Source organism: Mesocricetus auratus, unplaced genomic scaffold, assembly GCF_017639785.1.
Source record: "Mesocricetus auratus isolate SY011 unplaced genomic scaffold, BCM_Maur_2.0 Super-Scaffold_100031, whole genome shotgun sequence".
Classification (NCBI taxonomy): domain Eukaryota; kingdom Metazoa; phylum Chordata; class Mammalia; order Rodentia; family Cricetidae; genus Mesocricetus; species Mesocricetus auratus.
In genome coordinates, this window is record NW_024429212.1 from 4,647,656 (window position 1) to 4,672,885 (window position 25,230).

The 25,230-nt window shown below is 50.8% G+C and overlaps 1 protein-coding gene across 8 annotated transcripts in view; it reads right to left on the bottom strand.

The window, feature by feature from the left end:
* The window catches only part of Arhgef10 (Rho guanine nucleotide exchange factor 10), a 101,205-nt gene extending 77,782 nt beyond the window's left edge, over positions 1-23,423 (bottom strand). For 2 of the 8 annotated variants that reach the window (XM_040733412.1, XM_040733406.1), the window contains exon 1: positions 23,285-23,422. In XM_040733412.1, coding sequence (XP_040589346.1) covers positions 23,285-23,311 — 27 coding nt within the window. In that variant the 5' untranslated portion in view covers positions 23,312-23,422. The other 6 variants (XM_040733410.1, XM_040733411.1, XM_040733409.1 and 3 more) reach the window with 6 other exon arrangements.
* Positions 23,424-25,230: the final 1,807 nt, after the last annotated feature.

The window sequence follows — 25,230 nt, forward strand, 5'->3', positions numbered from 1 at the left end:
TGCTTTTCTGCCCTGTGTGATTCTGTGTTTCATTTTCTACATGCATTAGAAAAACTGAATCTGCGCGATGGTGTGTTGTGAGAAGGGCAGTCTGACCCACGCTGAACCATTCAACATCCATCCTAGCTTCATCCAGGGGTCATCCAACACCAGCCCTGGATCCCACCTGGGAACACCCAACACCAGCCCTGGATCCCACCTGGGATAGCTCAACACCAGCCCTGGATCCCACCTGGGACCACCCAACACCAGCCCTGGATTCTGCCTGGGACCACTCAATACCCTCCCTAGATTCTACCAGAACAGCAGGAAGACAAGCAAACTGCTTTGAGACCTCCTCCACATGCTTCTGTCTCAGTGTCGGGCGTGTGGATGCAATGCCCAGCGCGTGGCACCCCTGCCTCTTCAGCCACAGGCTCTCCACATAGTTGCTGCTCCATGACAAGGAGACAGTAGGCAGAGCTTTGCACCTCACAACATCTAAGGCGCCAAGCCAGCCCCGTGAATTCTTTCACCCTAATTAGCAGGCTTGGTGTTGGTTTTGGCACTTTCAGTAAGCCAAACCGTGTTTCCATGAAGACGAGTTGGCTGCCCATGCCAAGCCCATCATCTGCCAGGATACAGAGTCCTGCCTGCCAACCTTGCATGTGCTCTCTGATACAAGCCTCTTATATTGCCCCCATGCAACGTTGGCCAAGAGGCTCCATCCTGCCCTCATGGGCACATACACAGCAGAGATGCCCATCTGAGTGGCTAGGCCTCTTCACTGGGTACCTGTTGTCTCAGCTCTGGAGCCCATACCATTCCACCACCTCACAGCACTTCCGGTGTTGACTCTGTCTGTCACACACGTGGTGGGCCACAGCCAGGCTTGACTGTCTTACCAATGATAGTATAACTGCACCACAGCTCTGAGAGCAGACCCTATTATTTCAGAGGAAGACACTACAGCTTGAGAACTTGCAAGACTCACCAGGGCGACAATGAGGGTGAGGGCTTGGGGGACAGCCCGTTAAGTCCAGAGCCTAGGGTAGAGGCCAAAGCCCTCTGCCTGACAACAAGACCTGGGCAATTACTGAGACCCTTGTGCAACAGCTGCTCACCTGGAGCCCATGAGAGGCGACGGAGGGGCTGTAGACGAGACTCCCCACGCAGGTGGCAAGTTTTGTGAAGCCTGTTCCTCATCAGGGACAACACTGGTGTTTTCTTAACTACACATCTCAGTGTGAGGCGCCTTTTTAGGACACCACATGAACACTGCTGCCTTGCTAGGCAGCGTCTGTGACTGATGCTGTGATCCAGGGCTGACCCGCCTCCACCTATCACCCTGCCTGAAGCTCGCTGGACACCCAAGGGTTTCAACAGAAGCGACAAAGGGATCTGTGGGAGGCCTTCTTCCTGGTAAGTGGTGAGAAGCCACGGGAAGCAAAGGACATGGCTGTGTGACACTGACTGGGAGGGGAACGCCGTCCACTTCCATGCCACCTTCCCAGGAGGAACACGTGGCTGCTGGAATGAGCACCGCCCCAACTCCCAGAGCTCACGTGACCTCATCCTCACCTTTATTTAGCAGCCAAAACAGGTCTAAGTTACGGGGGACTCAGGCTGCTGAGGACTTAGTTGGTCTCGTGAAAGAATGAACACATATGAGCTGTGTTCTGTGAACACAGACCCAGCCCCTTTCACGGGCCTCTGACCTTGTGGAACAGACGAGAGCAGTCAGGAAGTACTTCTGAACTCTATGGTCCAGAAAGACTGGGACCGAAGGAGCGAGCTGAAAGTGTCATGAGATGACCCCAGGCTGATGTCATCACTTAGCGCCAGTAAGAAACAGAGACCAGCTAGAAACCAGGCTAGGGAGCAGTACCTGGGGCTCTAGAGAAGAGCAAAGCCACCCTGCAATGGTTCTCTGCGCTCACTCTGCTGGCCTGTGTGGTCACCAGCAGCCGGGGACAAACTCCCTTCCTGAAAGCAATAAAGTTGTTACTCAGCTGTTGGGGATTTGTTTGAGACAGGCACACTGTGTGCAGGGCTGTTCACCTGCAGACATCTTCTAGATCTCACTGCATGGGCTTTAGAATACTCAGAACACACGTAAACAGTGTCCAGCTCACTCCCGTCTCCCTGCTGGTATGACCTGCCCTGCTGGGAACAGCCAGTCCCCAGCTGTCAAAAAGCTCTCGTCCCAACAGCCAGCTACTGGCCAAATCAAACCACCTGCCACTGCTCAGGTAGAGAAAAGCAGTCGACAACTCCTGCAGCCAGCACTGCCCGCCGACCCAGCCAGTGACCCCACCACCAGCACTGCCCGCCGACCCAGCCAGTGACCCCGCTCACACGGCTGGCACTGCCCGCCGACCCTCCAGCAGCACTGCTGCTGCTGCAGCTTGTCAGCACAGCCCGGTGCTTTCCACACGATCCTTTCTTGTCTTGCAAACTGCACTGCCTTCCTGGGTATGCTTTCGCTGTCTCAGTCTCCACGCTCCCTCCCTCTCTGCCCTTCTCTGCTTCCGGCCTGAGTCCATGGCTTTGCATTCTCAGGAAGGAACTCACCTGGGCTTGTTGACATGAAACATGGTGTTAAGTAATTCCCAAGAACAAGGCCCTATTCACAGGTTGATGAGACACGGCTCTGGACGTGGTCCAGGTGAAGCGGACATTTGTGGAGGCTCCCATGGAGAAGGGGTGAAGGTTGGGTCTTGGCTGGAAGGGCACAGCCGGTGAGCCTGGTCTGGTGAAAGCCTGAGGAGACTGCCTCAGCACACAGGGGAAAGCCACTGACCACTGCACCAGGAAGGCTCCCTGCCAGCCTGTGTCTCGACTGCTGCAGCCTACGCAAAGGCCCCCAGGGCTTCCTCAGGCTCCTGAATCCACTGAGCTCCCAGGATGCCCTGGCCTAGCTCCCAGGGACAACTCTCGGATATCTTTCAGAACCCAGCCAGCCATGCTACCGTATGTATCATTCAGACTCCAAACAGCCCAGGTCAGCGAGAGACCCATTCTGTCCACCTCCGGATCCCTGCTGCCCTCACAAGAGCCCATATCCCAGAGGGCAGAGGACAAGAGGCTGTAAGCATAGCCCCCACCATGCACCTGAGTCGTGCTGCTGGCTGGCCCACATTGTCTCCTTCGCGGAATCCAGCAATGTACACTGCACACGGTCCCCAGAGGCTCCCAACAGAGATGGAAGTCAAAACGGTGAAGGCATCCAGGCTAGGTCTCATGGAACTTGAAGATCAACATACCAGGACGGTGCTTTACCATCAAACAGTACCTTCCCGTGGAGCCTGGGCACCCTGATGCATGCCCAGATTGTGACCACAGTTGACACAAACCAATAATGTCTCAAAGATGCATGTCATCTAAACAAAACCCAAACTGGATGCTGTTATCTCAATGTCTGCGCAGTCCTAATTTCGTGTTGACTCGGTAATGCCTTTGCAAATGCTGTGGACGTTACATTCAAAATAACAGAGCAGAACGTCTCTCACAGAAGGTTAACAGTCACCAGATGAGCTCTGACCATCTGAACTCACAGTCTGGGCCCACGGAGGCTGCTTAGGCAGCCTTTGTGGACAAGCCTTTCTCTGGCATCCTTGTGAGGCTCTTTATCAGTCCTGGATTATCCATGGCCTGTAACACCCCTGGCAGGCCTAGCCCAGGAAGGTACAGAACAGAAATGGGAAGTTCATGACCTGACCAGGAACCCAGCCGGAATTCACAGTAAACCATCCCAAACCAGTAGAATGAGGACAGGAAGAGGCACAGGAGAGACAAAGACAGCTCTGCCAAGTTGCTGCTGACCTTGGGATTGCCCAGCAAACTCACACATACAATTCTTCAAGCTTTTGAGAATGTCCAGGGCTGTGGTCTGTCTCCGCACTTATGCGTTGGGGAGCCAGCATGGAAGAGGGGGTGTCCTGGTTGTCACATGCTTGAAGACCTGGCCCGCCGGGTCCAGGTAAGACTTCTTTAACTGGAGGAGAGACAGCAAGGGCAGGTGGGCAAGTGCTGACCAAGCCAGGAAGCTGAGACAGCTCCCTAGAAGTGAGCCTCTCAGCACTGCGGGAAGGAACCAGCCAGACTGAGAGGGCCGAAGATGGAGGGGGGTGGCTGCTGTGACTCAGGAGTGGACAGCCTGGAGTTCCAGTTCAGGACACGGTGGACCTTTTGGAACAAAGGGATCCATGTATGGTACAGGGGTGAGGTCTGCATGGGGTAGGGGTGGAGGCTGGCCACAGGACAGCAGCATCCCCAGGAAGTCTGTGTGGCTTATGATTGGACAGGAGAACCAGCGCATGATGGAGGCCGAAGCTGACCTTCGGACCCTAGCTGGACTCTGTGAGGCCATGGGTGACCCTCCTGCGGCCTTGTAGCAATATCCACGCTCCTCCATTGTCTGTGTAGACTCTGACTTAGGTGCAGCCTGAGGAACGCTGCCCATCGGGTGGCCTTTAGCAGGGGTCTAGGGATCCCACCTATGGGTTAAGACCATCCTGTTCCTGCCCCACCCCTCCAGACTGTGGAGAAAGTTAGGACATACCACACGGGTTTGTAGGAAGACACCCATCCCTGCACCTCAAGGAGTGTGTCCTCTCTAGTGGTACTCTTATGGATCTGAAACACTTCCATAAGCAGGTGTCACTGTAAAGGGGCTCGGGGTACCCCTCCTCTGCTCCCACATGGAGGAAACAGGCTGTGTGGACTCTCACATAGGACCCTTGGGAGAAGGGACCTTCTCCACACTCCTCTTTCCACAACTACCAACATTCAGACACTGTCTCTGCAGCCATCAGCAACCTGACCCCAGCCTGGCCACCAGAGGCTGCCGCTACGTATCAACAGGCTCCGTGCACCCCTTCCTGCACACTTCTCTTGGGTAGGTCTCTGGGTGCCACGCTCTGCACCCCATTCTAACTCTCTGAAGCCCGGAGTGATTCTACAAACCTGCAGCTTCAGTGGTCTATACGCCTAAGACCGCGCAGTACAATGACACCGAAGGGAGCCGCCCAGTTCATGTCTCAGGGAGGCACCCAACAGACAAACCTAAAACCTGGGCAACTGGCCCTTCTACTGGCTTCTTCCTCTCTCGATAAACAGAACCCTGGGGGTCGTCCCCAACTCTCCTCTTTCACTTAGGCCCAGGTCCAGGTCCCTGAACAAAGCTGATAGTTACAATTTCTCATCTTCCCAAAGCTGGCTGACCAATGGCCAGCATCACCTACACCTGATGAATGACTATGACTAACTCAGAGTGGGCCTTCCTCATCCACCTCCCCCCACAGGGTGATGCTCTCCTGTTAAAATACGGACAGATCTGCTTGATGCCCATCCTGCCTTTCAGTTACTCTTACCCTACACTTACTTCTCCGACCCCCCCACGAGAGTCATCTGTCTCCAAGGAAATGGCATCAACCAGACACAACACTGAAGCACATGTGAATTCACGGAGGCCGGCGCAGGTTCAAGCCAGACAGGGGTCCCCAGTACTGGGAGGGGTAAGCAGACACAGGGTTCCACGCCTAACCAAGCTGCTATCTGCAACTGTATCTACTGACACAGGGGAAACAAATCAGTTCTTCCCAGTGGAGTGTCACTGGGTGTATCAACTGCACCCCGGGGGTTGGCCCAGTGCCCAGCAGTTGGCAGATACAAACCAGACTCTACGGTCTGTCTGTTTGTTCGCCTTAGCTATGTTTCACTTTTTAACATTTCTTTTCCTTTTTTGAGAGAGAGAGCATGAAGTGGGGTGGGGATGGTGGTGGGGAGGATCTGAGAGGAGCTGGGAGAGGGGAAAGCATGGTCAAAATATACTGTATGGAAAAAAATAATAAAAACGGGGTGCTCAGGAAGGACAATGAAGATGAGCTGTCTGCGAAATGCACTTGCTATGGGACTGAAATTTGTCTAAGGTGACAGGTAAATTCAGACAGGTTCCTCGCCTCCCCTGTGGTCTCGTTCAGAGTCCCACCCTCTGCTGACCTTCCGTCTAGACACAATGGAGGGCGGGAGAGACTCTTTGCAGAAGCAGCCCTCCCACCTCCACAGAGAATCATTGAGGAGGCCACACATCCTGGAAAACATAAATCTCTCTTCCTCGATTCAAGTACCTGTGGTTATTTTTCCCAAGTGCTTTCGTTGCTTGGAAAACACTGCACCTTTCATTCCTTCCTATGAAATCATCCAAAGCCCTGCATGTCTAGACTCTATTCTAAAAGCAGAGGATCTGCCCCATCCAGGCCTGTGCCCCAGGCTTCGCTGCAATCTTCCACTTCAGACCCTGGGTTCTGGGCTGTCAATGGAGAACTGTGTCCCTCTGACATTCTCAGAACCAAATGTGAGAGGTCAGTTTTCGGCTCTGACTGAAAAGTGGCCTGCTCCACACAGCACAGGACCACGCCTTCAGAGACGGCCTCTCCCACAATGCTCCACAGAGCAGTGCCCACTCCGCTTCTCCGATGGAGCTGGCGGTGCCCGCCGGAGCTCTCTCACCGGAGCTCGCCCACTCTGCTTACGGGGGGCTGCTTCCACCCCAGTTGAGTCAAGAGTTTCACAGCAAAGTATCAACCTATGTTCTTATCTCTCCTGAAGCCAGTGCCGAGAAGCAAACCGGTCAAGCCCATACAGAAAGGCTGTGTGTGCAGGGCCTCAACAGCTCTCCACCCATGCAACCCCCCAACCTAGCAGGACTTGGGCCCACACACTGAGGTGACACACTCCTCGGGTTCTCATTCACAAACCCAGGCCTTGGGAGATAGAGTCACTCAGCTGTAAAGTCCCCTGAATATGTCCACACTTGATCCTCACCATGGTCATCACCGTAAGGATCCAAGTGGAAACAGCCCTGTATGACACAAGACCTGGCCTTACAGGTCAGTCCACTGCCTCACCATGCTGACACCAGATCATTTATCCTCTCCAAAGACTGGGCCTCCAACTGAGCTTTCAACTAACTAGATAAGCACCACGGACCGCTTCAATTCATTATTCTCATACTCTTTAAAGAAAACCAGAAACGAAACTGCAATCCTGATGAGTCCATTTACCTTTTTAAAAAATAGAACAAAAATGTAGAATGAAACAATAAGTAGCCATAAGACCTGGGCAGCAGGCACAAACCCTAACCCTGAAACAAACAAAAAACCCAAAAAAACCCAAACATAAACATGTGTTTCCTTGGCTTCTGTCATGTCTTTTCTTCTTCTATTATTCTGTTTTGTTTGTTTTGAGAGGGTTTCACACTGACCGAGAAGTCACTAACCGTCCAGGCTGGCCTCAAATATGAAGTGATCCTTCTGGCTCGACTCACAGACGCTTGCATTCCATGTGAGCCACTACCCCTGACTTCCTATACAGTCTTAGTGATCCACACCGACGCGTCAGGACGCCAGCTCAAACATCATCTGTACACACGACTCGAGAGTCTTCGCTTCAGTGCTGTGTCTCAAGGCAAATGTCCACAACGCTTTCCTCGAAAGAGAAATGACATCAGGATGGAGCTGTGGCTCGGTGGTAGGACATTCATCCAGCATGCGCAAGGACCTGGGTGCAATCTCCAGCATGGCGAAAAGTGTTGCGGGGTCAGCAGTCCACGCCTTCAGGACAGCGCCCAGTGATGAGAGCCTGTTCTCTGCAGCAAGGCATGGCGAGGTCCAGGGCTTAGTCACTCCTGCTCCTGTCTTCACAGCTCAGGCCCACCTGTCTGCCTTCCTGACAGCCGTAGCCTAGCCTGGGCCAATCAGCGCCTCATTGCTCTGCAGGACATTGACTCAGCCAGGCCACCACACTCTACCCCACTAGGCATGATTGTCCACAGCTCCCCTACAAGGTCCTCCATATGACTGCCACAGTTGCTCATTGGATTAAAGATGAACCCTTGGTATGCAGTCAAAGCGAGTCTCAAACTCCACCTTCTCCTGCCTCAGCCCCCCCACCCCCAGGACTGTGACTATGAGTATGTGCCCCTGGACCTGGGTTTGCACAGCTTTTTGTGTTATGTTTTACAGCCTAAATCACTTCCCGTATCAGAATGTGACATACGGAAGGCGCAATCATTGAACCTAATAGCTGTTGAAGAACATTTTTCCTCTTCCCCATTGTCTTGTAAAAATACAACAACCCACCGACACCACTTTCTACTAGGAGGTGTACATTAATGTGACACAAGGAAAAACAGGAACCATAAAGGTGGAAAGAGACTGACAACAGCACTATGGAAGATTACTGCTGTTTCATAATCTAGATTTGGAAATTCACATACAGAAAGAGGCACAAGTCAGCGCCCAGGCCCCGCCACGGTGGGGGGCATGTCAGTCGGGTAGGGCAGAAGACCCTGAAGACAGTGTTCTCAGGTAGGGGCTGATGGTGGGACCTTCTTAAGGTACACTGTACCCCACATGTTCCTACAGATGTTACCTCTCTCCAGAGGCTGCAGCCCAGGTCCTGTTCAGAGTCAAGGTCACCACCTTGATATCTGTCCACAGATATACTCTTGGACCACCTGCCACCAATTCTCAATTCATTTCATACCCTCCCAAACTGCCTGTCAGCCGGGCGGTGGCACCCACCTTTAATTCCAGCACTTGGAAGGCAGAGACAGGAGGATCTCTGTGAGTTTGAGGTCAGCCTGGTCTACAAAGTGAGTTCCAGAACAGTCAAGGCTACACAGAGTAACCTTGTCTCAAAAACCAACACAACCAAACACACAAGCAAACAAGAAAACCAGGCTGCCTGTTCTAGAACATCCACCCCAATGTATTGTCCCCAAATCACATCTCCAGAGAACATAGCTAACAAGAGCTGTAGCTCTGCCCCAACAATAATTAACATGGTATCCCACTGTCTAACACAGGCTTGCTTATTTACCACTCTACCCAAGGAAACTGTACTCAGGAATGGACATCAGTATGCTCTATCTCCAAACACAGCCTTCCATTGTGTACTTACGATTATGAGTCGTGCAATTAAAGAATGATGTATTACACATCAGGGGTTTCTTCCAATTATGGAAACAGCTTACACTATTATCTATGGATGACAACAGCCACAGCTGCCACCTTTTCACTTGTCTCTGGTAAACGCAGGACACTTTCTGGCATAGAGAATTTAATACACATTGCTTCCCAGGGACTTCACACATGAGCAGTACCAAGCCAAGACGAGATAGGAGCAGTGACTCCCAGGTAACCCAGGGCCCAGGCACACAGCCCTCTCCGTCCAGAACTTCTCCATTTAGAACTGCCAACGCTTGCATCAGAAGGAGCAGCATATCAAAATGACAAATCTAGAGGAGCAAAAAGCTAGAAGATAAAGAGGGTTGGGGGTGTAGCTCAGCAGAAGCATGGCAACATGGTTCCAATTCAAGCACCTCAAAAGTTACCTCCAATAACTAACTTTACCTCATCCCTCAGTAGCTAAAACTCCCTCATCAGCAACTGGCTTGTATGGTGACTCTAATAAAAAGATGGGTGTTGCCAAATAGGGCAAATAGGGCAACTCTTCCCTCTTAGAAATCATGAACTACTGTCTACCGCTGGACAGTGACTTCACACAAGGTAACTCATGTTTGAGGTTGAAGCCAATGAAACAAGAGAAAACTGTGAGAGCTGGGAATGTGGCTTATGCTTAAAGATACTGAGTATAAGCCTCATGAATCTTTTCTAATAAAAGTTACCTTTTGGTACACAGGTATTTGAGACATGTATGTCATTAGTTACTTTATGACTGCTGTGCTAAACCACCATGACCAAGGCAGACTATAGAAGAAAAGGTTCATTTGGGCATACGGTTCCTGAGGGATGAAAGTCCACCATCATCATCATCACCGAGGCGGGGCATGGCAGCATTCGTGGTGGCTAGAGTGGGAAGCTCAGAGCTCACACCTGGACCCACGAGCATGAAGCAAGGAGGATATACTCGGAATGGGGCATGGCTTTGAAACCTCAAGGGACACGCTTCCTCCTTCAAGACCATACTTCCTAAACCCACCCGAACTGCACCACCACCAACTAGGAACCAAGCATTCTGAGCAGGTGGGAGGCATTCTCATTTCAGTCATCACAACTTCATCTCTGCATTCTTTTATTTGGCACCTGCTGGGGATCAAACCCAGCCTGCTGCCTGCCAGGCAAAGTGTTCTGCCTCTGAGCCACACCCCAGCCCCGCCTCCTTGTTATTTGAACACTATTGTAGCCCAGGTTGGCCTCAGACTCAAGATCCTCCTAACTCAGGCCTTCAAGTGCCAAAATAGATTATTACTAGTAAGTGGGGTTGCAGGAGCGGTTCAACAGTAGAGCATTTGCCTAAAAAAGGTACTCAGCAATAGTGACCAGCACCTACATAGCATGTGCAAGGAGCTAGATTCGATCAAGAAAGAAAAAATGAAGAAAAAGTAAATAAATAAACAAGTCATCTAGCAGGGGAAATGCCCAGATTCTAAACACAGCAACACAGCTCACTGTGTGGCCCAGCCAAAGGAAAGAATGAAAGATTGATGCCATTTGAGTTCACAAGGGTCTCTTCCTCCAACAAAAGCTGTAAGGAGAGGCACCCTGCTTTAGTCCAAACCACTGCCCTCTGGGAACTGACAAACTTATTAAAAGCTCAAACATTCTTCTGCATTCAAATAGGATCCCACAGAGTGTTCCCCGCCCAGCCACCTGCTTTTATTTTCTGCACATCAGACCAAGATCTTGATTATTGAGCAATAGTGGGTGACCAAAAAAGTAAACCAGCAGTCACCTTCCCCTTTAAAGAGGCCTTAGGATCCTAAGCATCTCCATTCAAACGCCCCAATCTGACTTTTCCCAAGCAATTTCAGCATCCCGTGAATTTAGCCCAAATCTCCAGGCCAGAGACTGCAAGTCACTACTGCACATGCCCTAGGGCTTTCTCCTCAGGCTACGGGACATCCATGATGCTGGAGGCTACTGTCTGCTCTCCGTACCTGGGGTAGACAATCACTGAAGTTAGGAGGCTGCTCATTGCTCTGTGTCTAAGGACACCCATTGACGCTGCGGGGCTTCTCATTGCCTTGTACCTAGGGATACCCACTGAAAGAGGGCTGCACGATGCCTCACCTATGCCTGGGGACACCTTAACGTTGACACACCAGCTGCTTCTGTCTGTGTCTAGGGGTCACCTGTACTTCTTACTGCCCTGTGTCCAGAGACACCGCTAAGTCTGGGGGAGGGGGGAAGGGAACTGATGAGCCTAAAAGGGAATACGAACCGACTTGGGAGCAACTAAAACTGAAGTTGGGAGTTCCTTGCTGTCCTGTGACAGGGACTCTGCTTGTGTTGGGGTGGGGGGTGGCTATCTGCTGCCATCTGTGTCACTGTGCGCGCGAGTCCCTGGGTGGGGTTTAGATACTTTGGGGAGCTGGGTAAAAGTGCAACTTTTAAAGCAAAGAAGCAGCTCGTGCAAGCGGCCTGGGGAGGGGGAGGGGGGTCGCGGTGCTCACTCACCGAGGGGCCGGGCGCCATCCGCCGACTGCGTCCGCCAGTTGTCCGGCGCCCCCCGCGCGCCCCGCCCGCGATGCGCTCCCACCCCGCCCGCCGGGGGAAGCCCCGCCCACCTCTCTATGATTGGCCAGAGCGGGCCGTGTCTGGTGCCCACTGGCCAGCGTTCCTGCCCGTTCCTGGGATGCGCCCGGCCCTCGCGCCCGCGCATTCCTGCGAGGCCACGTGGCCACCCGACCCCCCCCCCCGCCCCGCCCCCAGCCCAACGCCCCGCGCCGCTGGGCGCGTGGGAGAGATGCTGCCTGCCGGGCACTCCCGGGTAGAAAAGGCACGAGAAGGACACCGGCTCGCAGTGCCCCAGAGTGGGCGCTTTTCCCCTCAGAGGCCTGGTCACTTGGGCGAGTGGCGCGGGGCCAGAATGCGCCTCCCTAGCATCCGCCCTCTATGGGACACTGGGAGCTGCGCTGGCGCAGGCGGGGAACACAAGACAAGCACTCCACCCATCGTGACCCCAGCATCTGCTGCTCCCTCCAGATCCCGGGTCTGGGCTCCTGTGGGCAGGGGGCGCCGAACTCACCCACCTTTGACCCTTCTCTCCCAACTCTCCCTTCTTGGGTCCACTAGGCAGGGGGCACATAGCGGATACCACACCTCTCTCATCTAGGGCCCCATGGGCAGGGAGCGCAGATCACCCCATCATGACCCCAGCATCCACTGCTCCTAGCAGACCTCCTCTCCGGTAGGCAGGGGACACTAGGAGGACAACCCTTCCGACCTGAAGTGCCCACCCTCCCTGAGCCGCCCTGCCTGCCTAGGCCGTCCAAGCTGCTCCCGGTCCTTCCAAGACAGGAGCTAGAAATCCAGACCCAGCAGTGACCACAGCTCACCACCTCTCCAGGCCGTTTCACAGCTTGCCTGTCGCCTGGAGGCTCTTGTTTTCAGAACCTGAGTTCTTGCACAACTCCATAAAGCAGGAAACAATGCTGGAGAGAACCTAGCTAGCCTCTTCCAGGTGCCTGATCCTGGAAGGGTGGCGCTGTGGAGACCGGGAGCTTCATACCGTGGGTCATGGTGATATGAAAAGGTCCGATGTGTCTGCATAGTCTGGAAGGGCCCTTCTGGGCAGTTGAACTTGCTCAGCATAAACCTTTATTTTGTGATTGTAAAGGGAGGCAAATCATCACACAACTGCTAAAGGAAGACAGCAACCATCAAAGTGTTACCTAGTGCCTGGTTTAGTGCCTGTAGCAAACGCTTTTTCCCATGCCGGACTGTGACCTTTCCCGCCAACGCGGTTCACAGAAGCAATGTGAGCTGTGGAAAGGTCAGGCTTCTTAGAGACTCTAAGCCCACGCGACTAAATACAGAATGAGTTCAAAGAGGTATTTGTTCCGCATCAAGTGTCCACAAAGTCGATGGATGTGCTCCGTAGTTAAGTACTTCTCTGTAGTAAAAAACCAAGCAGACAACGGTGAGTGGATAAGTCAGATTAGAGCCTAGGGACGCTGACACTTTGTATTTGTTGGCTAAAGTTACAGGAACGGAGTGTGGTGTTGTTTCCAAATGCGTTCTCCCAGACTTGTCTGAACACAAAGAAGGCACTCCTCTTTGTCTCGGCGGAAGATCTGTGGGTAAGGTACTGAAAGAACTCCCGAGGTAGAAATGTGAAGGGCATTTTCTAAGCAACTTTCGGGGAGGAAACAGGTCTGTACTATGGCATTTTCTGCCCCAGTAAAGAGCATACAGCATTCCCCCAAGGCTGTGAATGAGCCCCTAAGTTCAGGGCTGGCAATGCCACTGAGAAGTGTCATACCAGGCTGGGGCAGGAAGCTGGTCAGAAAGGAGTTGGGCTGGCTCAAGTCCTGCCCAAATCTATTGTAGTTTCACACATCGCCATGTTTGTAAGCCCATGGGTGGGAATGTGGGACTTGCCATCTTAAGTCCTGTTTGACCCATGGTATACCGAGAAAAGTCAGGCTTAATTATTAAACATTTAGGGATTTTTTCTTTTATTATTGTGTGTGTTTATAAATTCATAAATATATTTAGTTACATAAGTAAAGCGTAATTCTACTGGGCCCAGCAGCATATAATTTTAATCTTTATATGATTCTAATTTTTAAACCTTGTGAAGACGCTGGTTGGTTAGCACTGTGTTCAGGCAGATGTTCTCTGAGCATTGCCCTGCATCTGTTATGTAGTCAAACTCACACTCTCCGTTCGCTGATGTAATGTTTTGATGAGGTCAATTAGGTCATGTCCATTACCAATTGTTTCTCTCTGTGTGTCAGATACTGAGAATGGTGTATTACGGACTTGAGCTGTCCCTACCCGTTCAGTGTTGCCCTAGGTGGTTAAACAGTGTTACCAGGTAAGCCAAATAGTGTAAGGAGGGAGGTGCTAGTCACAGAAAAATATGTCTGTTGAAGCTTAATCTTAGAATCAAGTTTGAAATGGATCACAGACTAAATTGTAATGATTGTAAAGGTTCTAGAAAAAACTCTTACTGGTCTCCAGATAGGACACACAATACACTAAACACTCAAAAAGCACTAAATAGCCTTAATCAAGATTTAAAATTCCCATTTATCTCAGGGCATGGACAAAATGAAAAGACAAGTCTCAGCTTGAGGAGATATTGTTAGTACACTATCGGGGTTTCTTATGAAATGTGCCTCCACAGATTCATATATTTCAGCACTTGGTCCCAAGCTAAGGGCACTGTTTGGGGAGATTGTGAATCTTTAGGGTATGGGGTCTAGCTGGAGGAAGAGGGTTGCTGGGAGGGTGGGTCTTGGGGTATATATCCCGGTCCCCCTTTCTGTCAGCTCTATTTCTTGCTTGATACCATACAATAAGCATCGACCACATGTCCCTACCACCAACGAGCCACCCATCACCATGTGCCATGACAGACTGTGCCTCTTCAAACCATGAGCCAAAGCAAACCCTCCTCCTTTAAGCACCATCTTGTTGGGTTACTATTTGGTAACAGTGATAAAAAAGTAAAAGTAACTGATACATACACCATATTTTACCCCCACACACACACTGAAATTGTTGCCTTCATCCATTTCATGTTGCTAAAACAATGTCTGAAAATGGGTAATTTATAATGACAAGGAACTGGTTTCTTACAGTTTGTACCTTACTTTCAGACCAAGGGCTCTCACGTTCTAGTTTGTTTTCTATTTCTGTGATAAAGATGGTGCCCAAAAGCAACCTGGAGAAGAAAGGGTTATTTCAGCTTACAATTACCAGGTCACAACCCATCACTGAGGGAAGTGGGGGCAGGAATCTGGAGGCAGTACCTGAAGCAGACACCATGGAGTGACACTGTTTCCTGGCTTCTTTCCCATGGCTTGCTCACCCTTTCTTTCCTACTTTCCTTCCTTCTTATTCCTTCTTTCCTTCTTTCTCCCTCCCTCCCTTCTTTCTTATCCCTTCCTTCCTTCCTTTTTTATTTCTTCCTTCCTTCCTTTTTGTTCCTTCCTTCCTTTCTTCTTTCGAAACAGGGTTTTTCTGTGTGTGTAGCCCTGGCTGTCCTGGAACTCACTCTGTAGAGCAGGCTGGCCTCAAACTCACAGAGATCTGCCTGCCTCTGTCTCCCAAGTGCCCAGCTTGCTTGCCTTTTCTTAAACCATACAGGAACACCTTCCTCCAGGTGATACCACCAGCAGTAGTTTAGGCCCTTCCACTCCAAACATCAATCAAGAAAATGCCCAATAGGCCAGTCTCATGGAGGTGCTGTCTCAACTGAGGTTCCCTCTTCCCAGATGACTCTAGCTTGCATCCAGTTGACAAAAAATTAACCATCACACAAGGAATGGACCTTCTTGGTGCATCATCCAGGGTTAGAAGAGAAAATGAGATAGCATGCAAGGGGTCCGTTCATGATAAGCCTGTGGTGAGATTCCATTCATGAAGGTGTGCCTCATGTTCCCAACACCTGAGGTGGGACTGATTCCCAATATTTCTGCATTAGGGATTAAGTTTCCAACACAAAAGCCTTGGGGGAAGCATTCAGGCTATAGCACCTATAAATAAAAAAGACATAAGTACCTCACAAAAGATTTACTGATGGTCAATAACAGGAAATGGTGTTTCATGTCATCTTATTCAAGAAAATTCTAATTAAAACTGTTACAAGCTGCCAATATATCAATTGGAAGATGAAGAATGGACAGAAGCAGCCAATACAGGTGAAGTACTGAAGTCCTTGGACTCTGCATGTATGATGGGGGTGGGCACTGGCACAGTCTTGCAGACAGATCACTGTGAGGTGATTCCTCCGTGATCCCAAGACCAGGCATTTACTGAAGACAAAGGAAAGAAGCTTGACATGTAATCTCAACATTCAGAAGCTGAAGCAGAAGGATTCCCAGGTAAGCCTGGCCTACATAGCAAGACATTATCTTGAAAAAACAAATAAGGAAAACATAAGCTACCAAGAGGGCTTTTTACAAGAATTTGTCATTTGAAACAATTCGCACTATACAAAGGAATTCAGTAGTTTGAAACTGGCCATCCCCTTATTCCGTTGCCAGGGGGAAGGCTAATAGCGTGTTTTACCCATACAATCGAAGGGAGGAGCACAGACAGGCTGCATGAGAAAGTCAGCCCACAGTGTATATTCCTGAAGCTGAACTCAAAATGTAACTAAAGCCATCGATGGCAATGGGAGTCAGAGCAGGGGCTCCAAGGAGAATTGCCTGGGAAGAACTTAGAAGAGTTTGGGGAAGCGGTGAAGGAGACTTGAGCTGCAGACACATAGAGGTATCTAGTTTGTAAACTACTAACAAAGCAAAGTACATGTATGGTCTGACTGGATCCCCCAAAGTTCATATGTTACTGGGTAGGCATCCGGAGGGCAAGGCAAGCTTTGGAACCAGATGCCAGAAAGCCACTATCTTTGCTAGCCTTTACTGTCTTTTGTATAAAGCAGGGTTACTACAGCCCTGGTGTAGACTAGAATCCAGACAAGATGTGACTGGCTGGGCCTCTGCCCATAGCAAGCAACACAGGGACATGCTGGAGTCATGGCCACAAGGTGAAGGCATCGGGGAACAGTCAGCAAATACCTCTTACCCGCGAGTCCTGGTAAAGACTGAAGTCGACATACCTCCCTCCAGAACTGCGCCTAGACAGTGCCCTGTTTGTACAGGGCGCATAGGCTTCCGACACACCCAAAGGGTGTGCTTACTCAGTGTCCTTCTGAATTACCCTTGGAGGTCCCCATATGAGTCTGAGCATGGGATCCTCAGGAAATTTCCACACAGAGCCGCTGGTGGCTCCTCAGGCCTTGCTGTCTAGGCCTCCGCATGCCCCAGAGTTCAGAGGGCTGGATGCTGAAGAAATCCTGTTCTCACTGCTGCACACCCAATCCTCGCCTCTGCCCTGAGGTGCAATCTGGCCTCCTAGCCTCCACAGGTGGCATGGCACTTTTCTGGCAGTCCTGAAGATACACAACTTCTTGACTGAAAGCCTGTGCCTGGTTACAGGCACCCAGCCTGGGTCCTTCCTGTGGGCGTCTTGACTCCTGTCTACATAGCCATGGGACCATGATGGATTATCCGGGCAGGACCTCACGTAGAAATGACAGCCCACTAACCGAGAGCAGACAGTAAAAGATTGTTGGTGGTGGTTCTCTTGTCCTGCCAAGTCCTGCTGCCGCTTCAGCCCCAAATAAACACACAGGTGCTACATTAATTATTAAACTGTTGGCCGATATCTAGGGCTTCTTATTGGCTAGGTCTGTTTTAACTATTAACCCATATCTATAAATCTATGTATTTCCATATGGTCTTGGCTTACCCGAGAATGCCCGAACCTGTTACTTCTTTGCTGGCTACACGGCGACTCTCCGTGACCTCTCCCTGTCTACCTTTCCCAGAATTCTCCTCATCTGGTAGCCCTGCCTATGCTCTGACTGACTATTAGCCAAGCAGTGTTTTATTCCTCAACCAATAAGAGCAACATATATACAGAATGACATCCCCCATCAAAAGATACTACCATACTGCACAACACATAGCCCTCTCTTAGTGTCTACCTAGTTCAGCACCCGCCCTTACAGAGATCCTAAACATTAACAACTACAATGACAGAATCACTGCCAAGCATCGGTGGCCATCAGCTCCTGGGTGGACAGGAGCTATCCTAGGGAGATAGTACAGGGAGGGGCTTACTACAGAGGATCAAGTTTTGAGTGGACAGGTGGTCCTAGAGACAGCATGGGGATGTGATTATTCAGGAGAAAAGTGGGTTTGGGCAGGAAGCAGTGCTTGCTCTCCTGACTGTGATGGAGACTTCATAAGCTACACACACGGACCTCTAAACTCACTAAGATGCACCCCGCAATGGTGTGTGGTCCATTTTCTCTCACACCTCGTCAAAGCCATGAGGATGCTGAGCTGAACCGCCTGGTGGGATGCCGTTTTTGTCTGAAAAGCCTTTGGCGAGCCACCCTCAGCTGAGGCTGGAGATGCTCTGTACTGAACCCCATTCCCATCCATGGGGAACGAAGCTGGTATGCTAGGGGTAAAATGAAATCACGTTCTAGGGGCCAGATAGCAACTGGCACCTCTCCCAGTAGGTGATGCCTGGCACACCAGTATCTGCTAGCTTCCCAGGTCAAGGCCAGAATCCCTGGACCAAATGTCCCTGCCTGATTGCCTTCGCTGAAGACCACACACTTCCAAGCCCTCTCCCTCCTCCTAGCTCATGGACGCTGCCTATGACCCAGCTACTCTTCATCTTCCCTCAGAACAGGCTGGAGACACTTCAGTAGAGATGTTGCAAGGGAAGTAGCTTCGAGCAGTGGGAAGTGGGCACTCCAGGCATGCTCAGACTGCCAAGACTGAGCACGCTCCTTGGGTATCCTCCTAAGGGGTCATGCTGTTCAGGGATGAAGCCACACCGCTCAAGTGACTAGCCCTGCCTTCCACAAAGCTCTGAGCTTTCTACAGACCTCGTCTCATGTACCCAGGGTCTCTGGGTGTGTCACCAGCCTGAGTTCTGGTCTGCTAACTGACACACATTGGTAAGCTGAAGAATGAGTTCTTCCCCGTGTCCCAGGTCGCAACCTGGCAGGCCACGCGGGCTTTCTAGCCCTACAGATCTCTTTCTGCCCCCGCCCCAAGCTGGGCTTCCTGTGATAGATGGAGACCGAAGGAAAAAGGGAGGGATGTTGCAAATCTGAACAGAGATGACTTAGGGACCACGTAGATAAGGCTGGCTCTCACTGGGGCTCTCTCAGGGGATCCGCACAACACTGAGGGAGAAGGCCTCATTGTTTCTGTGGCAACAGTGACCTTTTGTTCCCAGAGCTTCTCCAACAACTGCCTATTTTCTTACTTTGCTAACTCCAACTGGAGGGAGAGGCGAAGAGCCAAGACGCCCAAGAGGAGAAAGTGACTCCTCCGAGAAACAAAAGAGCCCCTGCCCAGGATTGGGGTGGTCGTGGCGGACAGACACTTAGTGCTTTCCACCTCTGACTCCTTGTGGGCCTAGGGGCTTTGAGGGACTGCAATAGCCTCCGTCCTCTTGCCCCTCAGAGTGCCCCCTGGGCCATCTCCTCTGCCCAGCCGGACTCTGGCAGCACAGAACAAGGACTGGGCAGCTGGAGGGGGCAGTAGTGGGGGATGAGGAAAAGAAAAGAGACTCCACAACATCCCTGTCAGAACCAGCAGAGTCCTGTGTACCAACAAAGCTAGCAAGAAAACCAAATAACCCGGCAGCCATGATTAGAGGCACGCCAAGGACGGGCAGTGTGTGGCGTTTTCCTACCCCATCACCATGGATTCTCCGAGGTTCACAGTGAGGCAGTCAGCCCGGACTCTATCGCAGGCACACTTTCTGGTGAGAGATGGCCATCTCTGGGCCACATCTGTGTTGAAGATCTGGCGGACAGATCGGCTGACTGCACGGTTGTGGAGAATCCGAATGTCACAGAGGGAGAGCCAAAATTATCTTGCACTATCTTTAGTTCCCTTAATAGCCACTCACTTCTAACCTCTGCATCTGACTCTTGGTGAATTTTTCCTGGGGAGACAGGAACAAGCGTCCATTCACCAGAAAGGGTAGTAAAGGCGGAGGGTCTCAGCCAAGCCTATCCCGATGAGGGAGCACTGAGTGTACTGGGGTTGCTTGTAGGCCCGTGGGTAGCCCAGAGGCAGCTGCACTGCGGACTCCACCAGAGCACGGGTGAAGGGTGGCCCACAAAAGCTGCATCCTTGGAGACCCTGCACGACTGGCAGGCAGAAGAGTCTCCTCTATCTTTATAGCGCTGGGGAGAGATTTCTGACTTTCCTCACCTTGCTAAGCTTCCTTAGCTGCTGGAGCCCTATGATCCCCTCCCCGCCCCTCCCCCATCCCTTCCCACCAGAGGAAACACTTCAGTGAGGAGGAAATACTTATAAGAGAGGTTAGAATGAGATCACTGGCTTCCACCAGTCCTACAGCTAAAGTCATCTGACGGCACCTGAAACCCAAAGTAGAACTTCCTGCTCTTCTGCAGCCCAGCTATCTGGTATCCCTGTCTACACATTCGGCAAATGCATCACTGATTCATTACTTCTTTTGTTCTGTGACAAAAATAAAGTTACTGTAGTCTTTTCCTGCAAACTTGAGTCTGTTTTCCTGCTTCTTAGTCACTTTGAAGTAAGAAGTAAGAGCTGTTTTTCGTCTATGCTGGGGTCCCACTTACACAACTAATGACTCAGAAGTGACCAGAGTCACATCAGCTGTTCAGGACCTTTTAGGGAAAGGCCCAAAGATAAGTGAGCAACTTCTAACAGGGTGGGAGGGTCCCTTGGGTTGTAGGAAAGCTCAGAGAAGGGCTCTGGGAGTTCCGGAAATGGAAATGTGTGTCAGAGTGCTGAAAGCTAAAAAGAAAAAAAAAAAAAAGCAGAGGCCAGGCGTTGGTGGTGCACACCTTTAATCCCAGCACTCGGGAGGCAGAGGCAGACGGATCTCTGAGAGTTCGAGGCCAAGCTCCAGGACAGCCTCCAAGACAATACAGAGAAACCCTGTCTTGAAAAACAAAACAAAACAAACCAAAAAAGCAGAGCTTAAAAAGGCCCACAGCACAAGGTGCCAACCTCTATTTTACCTCAGGAAATGGCGGCTGAGGTGTGGCCTCCCTAGTTATGCTTTGGAGAAGAGGGGGCAAACTGTATATCCAGCCCAGGTCACAACAGCCTTCTCCATATCATACAGAGTCCAGCCTGGAATTACATCACTATCTTACAAACAACCACACCAGAACCTTACCATTCCCCTCAGGAGCTCACTGACCTCCAGAAGGCAAGGTCAGTGAAAGCTAATCCTCTGCGTTCACACGTGCCCCTGCCTCCACCCTAGCACAAGCCTTGGTCTGCTCTGCGTTTCTATCAGGGCAGACACGGTGACCCTACTTGAACACATCCATTCAGCACCGGATTCAGTATTTGTGTTTTTAAGATATTCTGAAACAGACACAACAGATAAATAATTTTCACTGACTTACTTCAAGTATTACTAGCTGGAACTGGAAAGATGGCTCAGTGCTTAAAAACACTGAATGTTCCTCCAGGGGAGTTGGGTTTGATTTCCAGCACCCAGATGGCCATTTAAAACCATCTGTAACTCCAGTTCCAGGGGCTCCACTGTCCTCTCTGGCCTCCTTTGGCACCAGATACCTACGTGGTTCATAGGATTATGTGGTGGTTTGACTAGGAATGGCCCCCATAGGCTTACATGTTTAAATGTTTGGCCCATAGGGAGTGGCACTATTAGAAGGTATGGTCTTGTTGGAGGAAGTGTGTCACTGTGTGGTCTTGAGGCCTTATATGTTCAAGCTATGCCCAGTGTGGCACGGTCTCCTTCTGCAGCCTGCGGATCAAGATACAGAACTCACAGCTCCTTCTCCAGCACCATGTGTGCCTGCACACCACCACGCTTCTCGACATGGCAATGATGGACAAAACCTCTGAGCTGTGAGCCAGCCCCAGTTAAATGCTTTCCTTTATAAGAGTTGCCATGGTCATGGTGTCTTTTCACACCAATAAAACGCTAAGACAACATACATGTAGTCAAAACAGTCATACACATAACAATTCATCAATTAAAAAGAACTATTAGCTGGCTGTGTGGTGTGTAACTGTAATCCTAGCACAGGGAAACTGAGGCAGGAGGATGGTGCTTTTCCAGGCCCACCTCAGACAACAATAAAAGCCCATAGCTTCTTAGAGGCTGTTACACTGTATTGTCTACAACCATAGACAGTTGTTGAAATCACTTCATATTTCACATACACAAAGGGAAAAAAAATCATGAACCGTATCACCTGCAAAGCCAACAGCAGGCAACTAGACCTTATCTGGAATCTCAGGCTCCTTGTTCACTGCTCTGAGGAAACCCAGGAGACAGACACAGGGGGAAGGAAATGGGTTTATCTCTTTTGGCCCAGAGGGGAGAGGACAGTTCCCACTCTCTCCATCTCATACTCCGCAGTGTATAGAGGTGGAGCTACACGCATGTGTAGATTTAGCCGTAAACCTCAATTATCAGAGTCTCACTCACGGGGGACCCCACTGATGCCACCAATCCTCGTCATCCCCCAAACTGAATTTTCTAGAGAAGCTCCGATCCTCATTTTGCCAGTGCCAGGACTGTGGGCATCGGAACAACTTCCCTCCCCTGGGCTTTATCTGCAATGCCAACTCATGATCTCACTCCCTTTCTGGGAATTTCCCAGAGCAAGGGAAGACTAGACTGTTCCACTCTGGTTAGGGAATTCTGCACAACCTATATCCAAATTATTCCAGTTGCTTGTCTTAATCAGGTTATCAAAATTAATATAATCACCAAGGGGCAACAGATCAAGACCTCCGACCTGACTGACACTCCATGGAAGATCAGGTTTGCATAGTAGTCTAGGCAGATGTGTGCCTTGAACCCAGCCTGACGAACATCATAGCAACCGGAAGAGGGACTGAGTTAACATCACCAGCCTGTGCTGAGACTGAGGAACCACAGCAGGTTGACTGACACTGGAGCCATGACTCAACAGTCCTGGAGTAGGAGGACATGCAGGAAGGAAGTGTCAGGATATAATTAGATACAAAGCCTGGCCTCCGGCGGAGTTAAGTGTGTTTACACCTGAAAATGTTTTTGTCCATATGATGAGTCTCCTATAGTCTCAGCAGGCAAGAGGGCCGAGACAGCCCATTTCCAGGCCTGCCTGGGCAGTACAGAGAGGCCCATCTCCAAAGAAGTGGGGGGGGCAACGGGACTTTTTAAAAGCTAATGACAAGGAGAAAGTGGGAGGCAGAGAGATTCAGGAGACAGACCGGCTGGGAAGCACTGCTTTAACGTGTGATGTGTGATGGAATGTTAGCAACTGACGAATCCGGAAGGGAAAATTAGTAAAAGAAAGGTATTTTGGTTTCTGTTTTCATTTTCCCAGCTTTTCTACTCAGCAAACAAAAGTGTCAGAAATAAACGAAAATTGAAACGGAGTAACTTGCTTTAGACTCAGAACCTAGCACCTGAAATGACAAAGAGAATTCCAAAAGGTCAGCAAACCCATCCTGGAAGTTCCACGGAGTAACTGTTCATAGTATAAGGGGCTGGTAAGGCTGATCAGCACATTCCCATCTGGGGGCGGGGCAGAGGTGAAGGGGAGCCTTGTGTTGCTCTTGGTAGGATAGATGTCCAATCTTGCATCCTTTGTTCCTGCCTGTACCTCTGGCAGGTCCTTGCAGTGACAAGAGCAGATGGCCCTGCAGATATGACTACAGAAAGGTACAGGAAGCGGGGAGCTCTCTGCTTTCGAGGCTTACCTTCCTTTGGGAAGAAAAACACACCATCCGGGAGGCCTGCCATGCCTGCTAGTCAGTCCCACAATATGTGAACACAAGGACGGCCAGGGAGCCGGGGGACCACTACAGAGGGCCGACTGGCCGCGAGTTCAGTGTGACTGGGCCAAACAGGAGCCCCAGAGTAAGAAAGGAAAGCAGCGCTTGGTAAACGAGTTTTTTCCTGAGATTCACGGTGCTGTGCAGTCGAGCCAATCAGGAGCTAAGGAAAGCACACATGGGAGGAGCCTGCAGCCCATCTCTGGCTCAGCAACAAGCTCTCCCTCCTTATTTGTTTTGTGTGGAAACAATGTTTCCAGGCGGACCTAGTATGCAGAGAAGTTAGTTCCTCCGACAGGAGAACAGAGGCTGAGATGTGCTGTGATTCTGGGCTTCTGTGGCTCGCACAGCAGTTTTGAAAACACAGCTAATGTTGTGAAAGTTACAGGGACTGCAACCAGTTTTCTTTTAAAATTGGCAGGGATTCTTTTTTTTCCTCCCCTTCCTCCACTCTGCGCCCCTCCCCATCCATCCCTCCTCTCCAGGGGCTCAGAAAGGGTGCAGGCCTCCCCTGGGACTCAGAAAAGCATGGCCTGTCAAGCTTGGCTGTATCTGTAACTTTTAGCAATAACTAAGGATTTCGGCTTTGGGTTCATGGTTTTTTTGAAATACATTGCCGAGTTTGAGGCTATTTGCCTTTAATATAGTGAACTACCAGGAAATGAAAAGCCTCCAACAGACTGATGCATAACAATGAAATCACCAGATACAAACCAGCACCATGACAAAGTACAGGGCGAAGAGGTTCTCACTGTGGGTTCCAAATGAGAAGCTAGAGCACTGTGTCTGAGAGGCCTCCAGAACCCAGGGCTCCAGAGGCATTCCCTCACCGTGAAAGAAAAGGCAAGCATCCTAGTTCCCACATGGGCCACCTGCCTGTCCAGGTCTCCTCCCAGGGCCCTCCTTGCTGCGTGGGGTGGAGATGACTTCCTAGCCTCCCATCCTGCCTTACCTTGCTGAATATGCCCTCAGTAAACATTCTGCCCCCCTTCTGGGTCACACACACACACACACACACACACACACACACACACACACGCACGCACGCACGCACGCACCCGCCATTTGTTTGTTGGCTCATCCACTCACTTGTCAACGTCTGGAATAGGTCAGGGAACTAGAGACACCAGCCCTATGTGGAGCTCATGAAACCTTACGGACGCCGGGCGTGCCAGCACATTTGAATGTGCCCCTCCAAAGTTATATTGACACACTACATCCACGGGGAGGGGGGGGCAGGGGTAAAAGGGACCTCCTTCCAGCTCCCAGTGTCCACAAGCACCAACAGCTCCAGCCAGAGGACGCACATAAGCCAGCATGTGTCCAGTCATGATCAGAGCCTTATAAAGACCTCCAGGAAACTAAGCTAGGCATCTCTTCCACCTGGGGATGGAATGATCGGGCCTCTTCCTGACTGAAGCCACCAGCACCTGACCTTGGACTCCCAAGCCTGCAACACTAGATGTGCTTAGTCTCTCTGTTCTTCCTGTGGGACAGGCTCAGGCACTGTCAGTACAGCACACAGGAGAGGCAATTCAGAACTCCCATCAGAAGGGTCGCCCACCACAGGCTGTGTGAACAGGCGCTCCAGAGCTCAGGTAGAGATATGGTCTCTTGCTAGCAGAGTCACTGGGGACAGTCACCACCTCTCTGGACCTTAGCTTCCCCAGGTATATACTGTGGGAGCAACAATGCCTAATGTGGAGCAGTCTGTGTAAAGACAGCCATGGTTTCCCAATGCCTCAAAGAAGACAACAGCGAACAGCCAATCACTAGGTGTGTGTCCTAAGCCCTGGACCACTTGGGGGAGCCTGTGGCATGTTGAGAGAAGTAAGAGCTAGTGCTAAATTAAAGGGGCAGGGGCAAGCCCT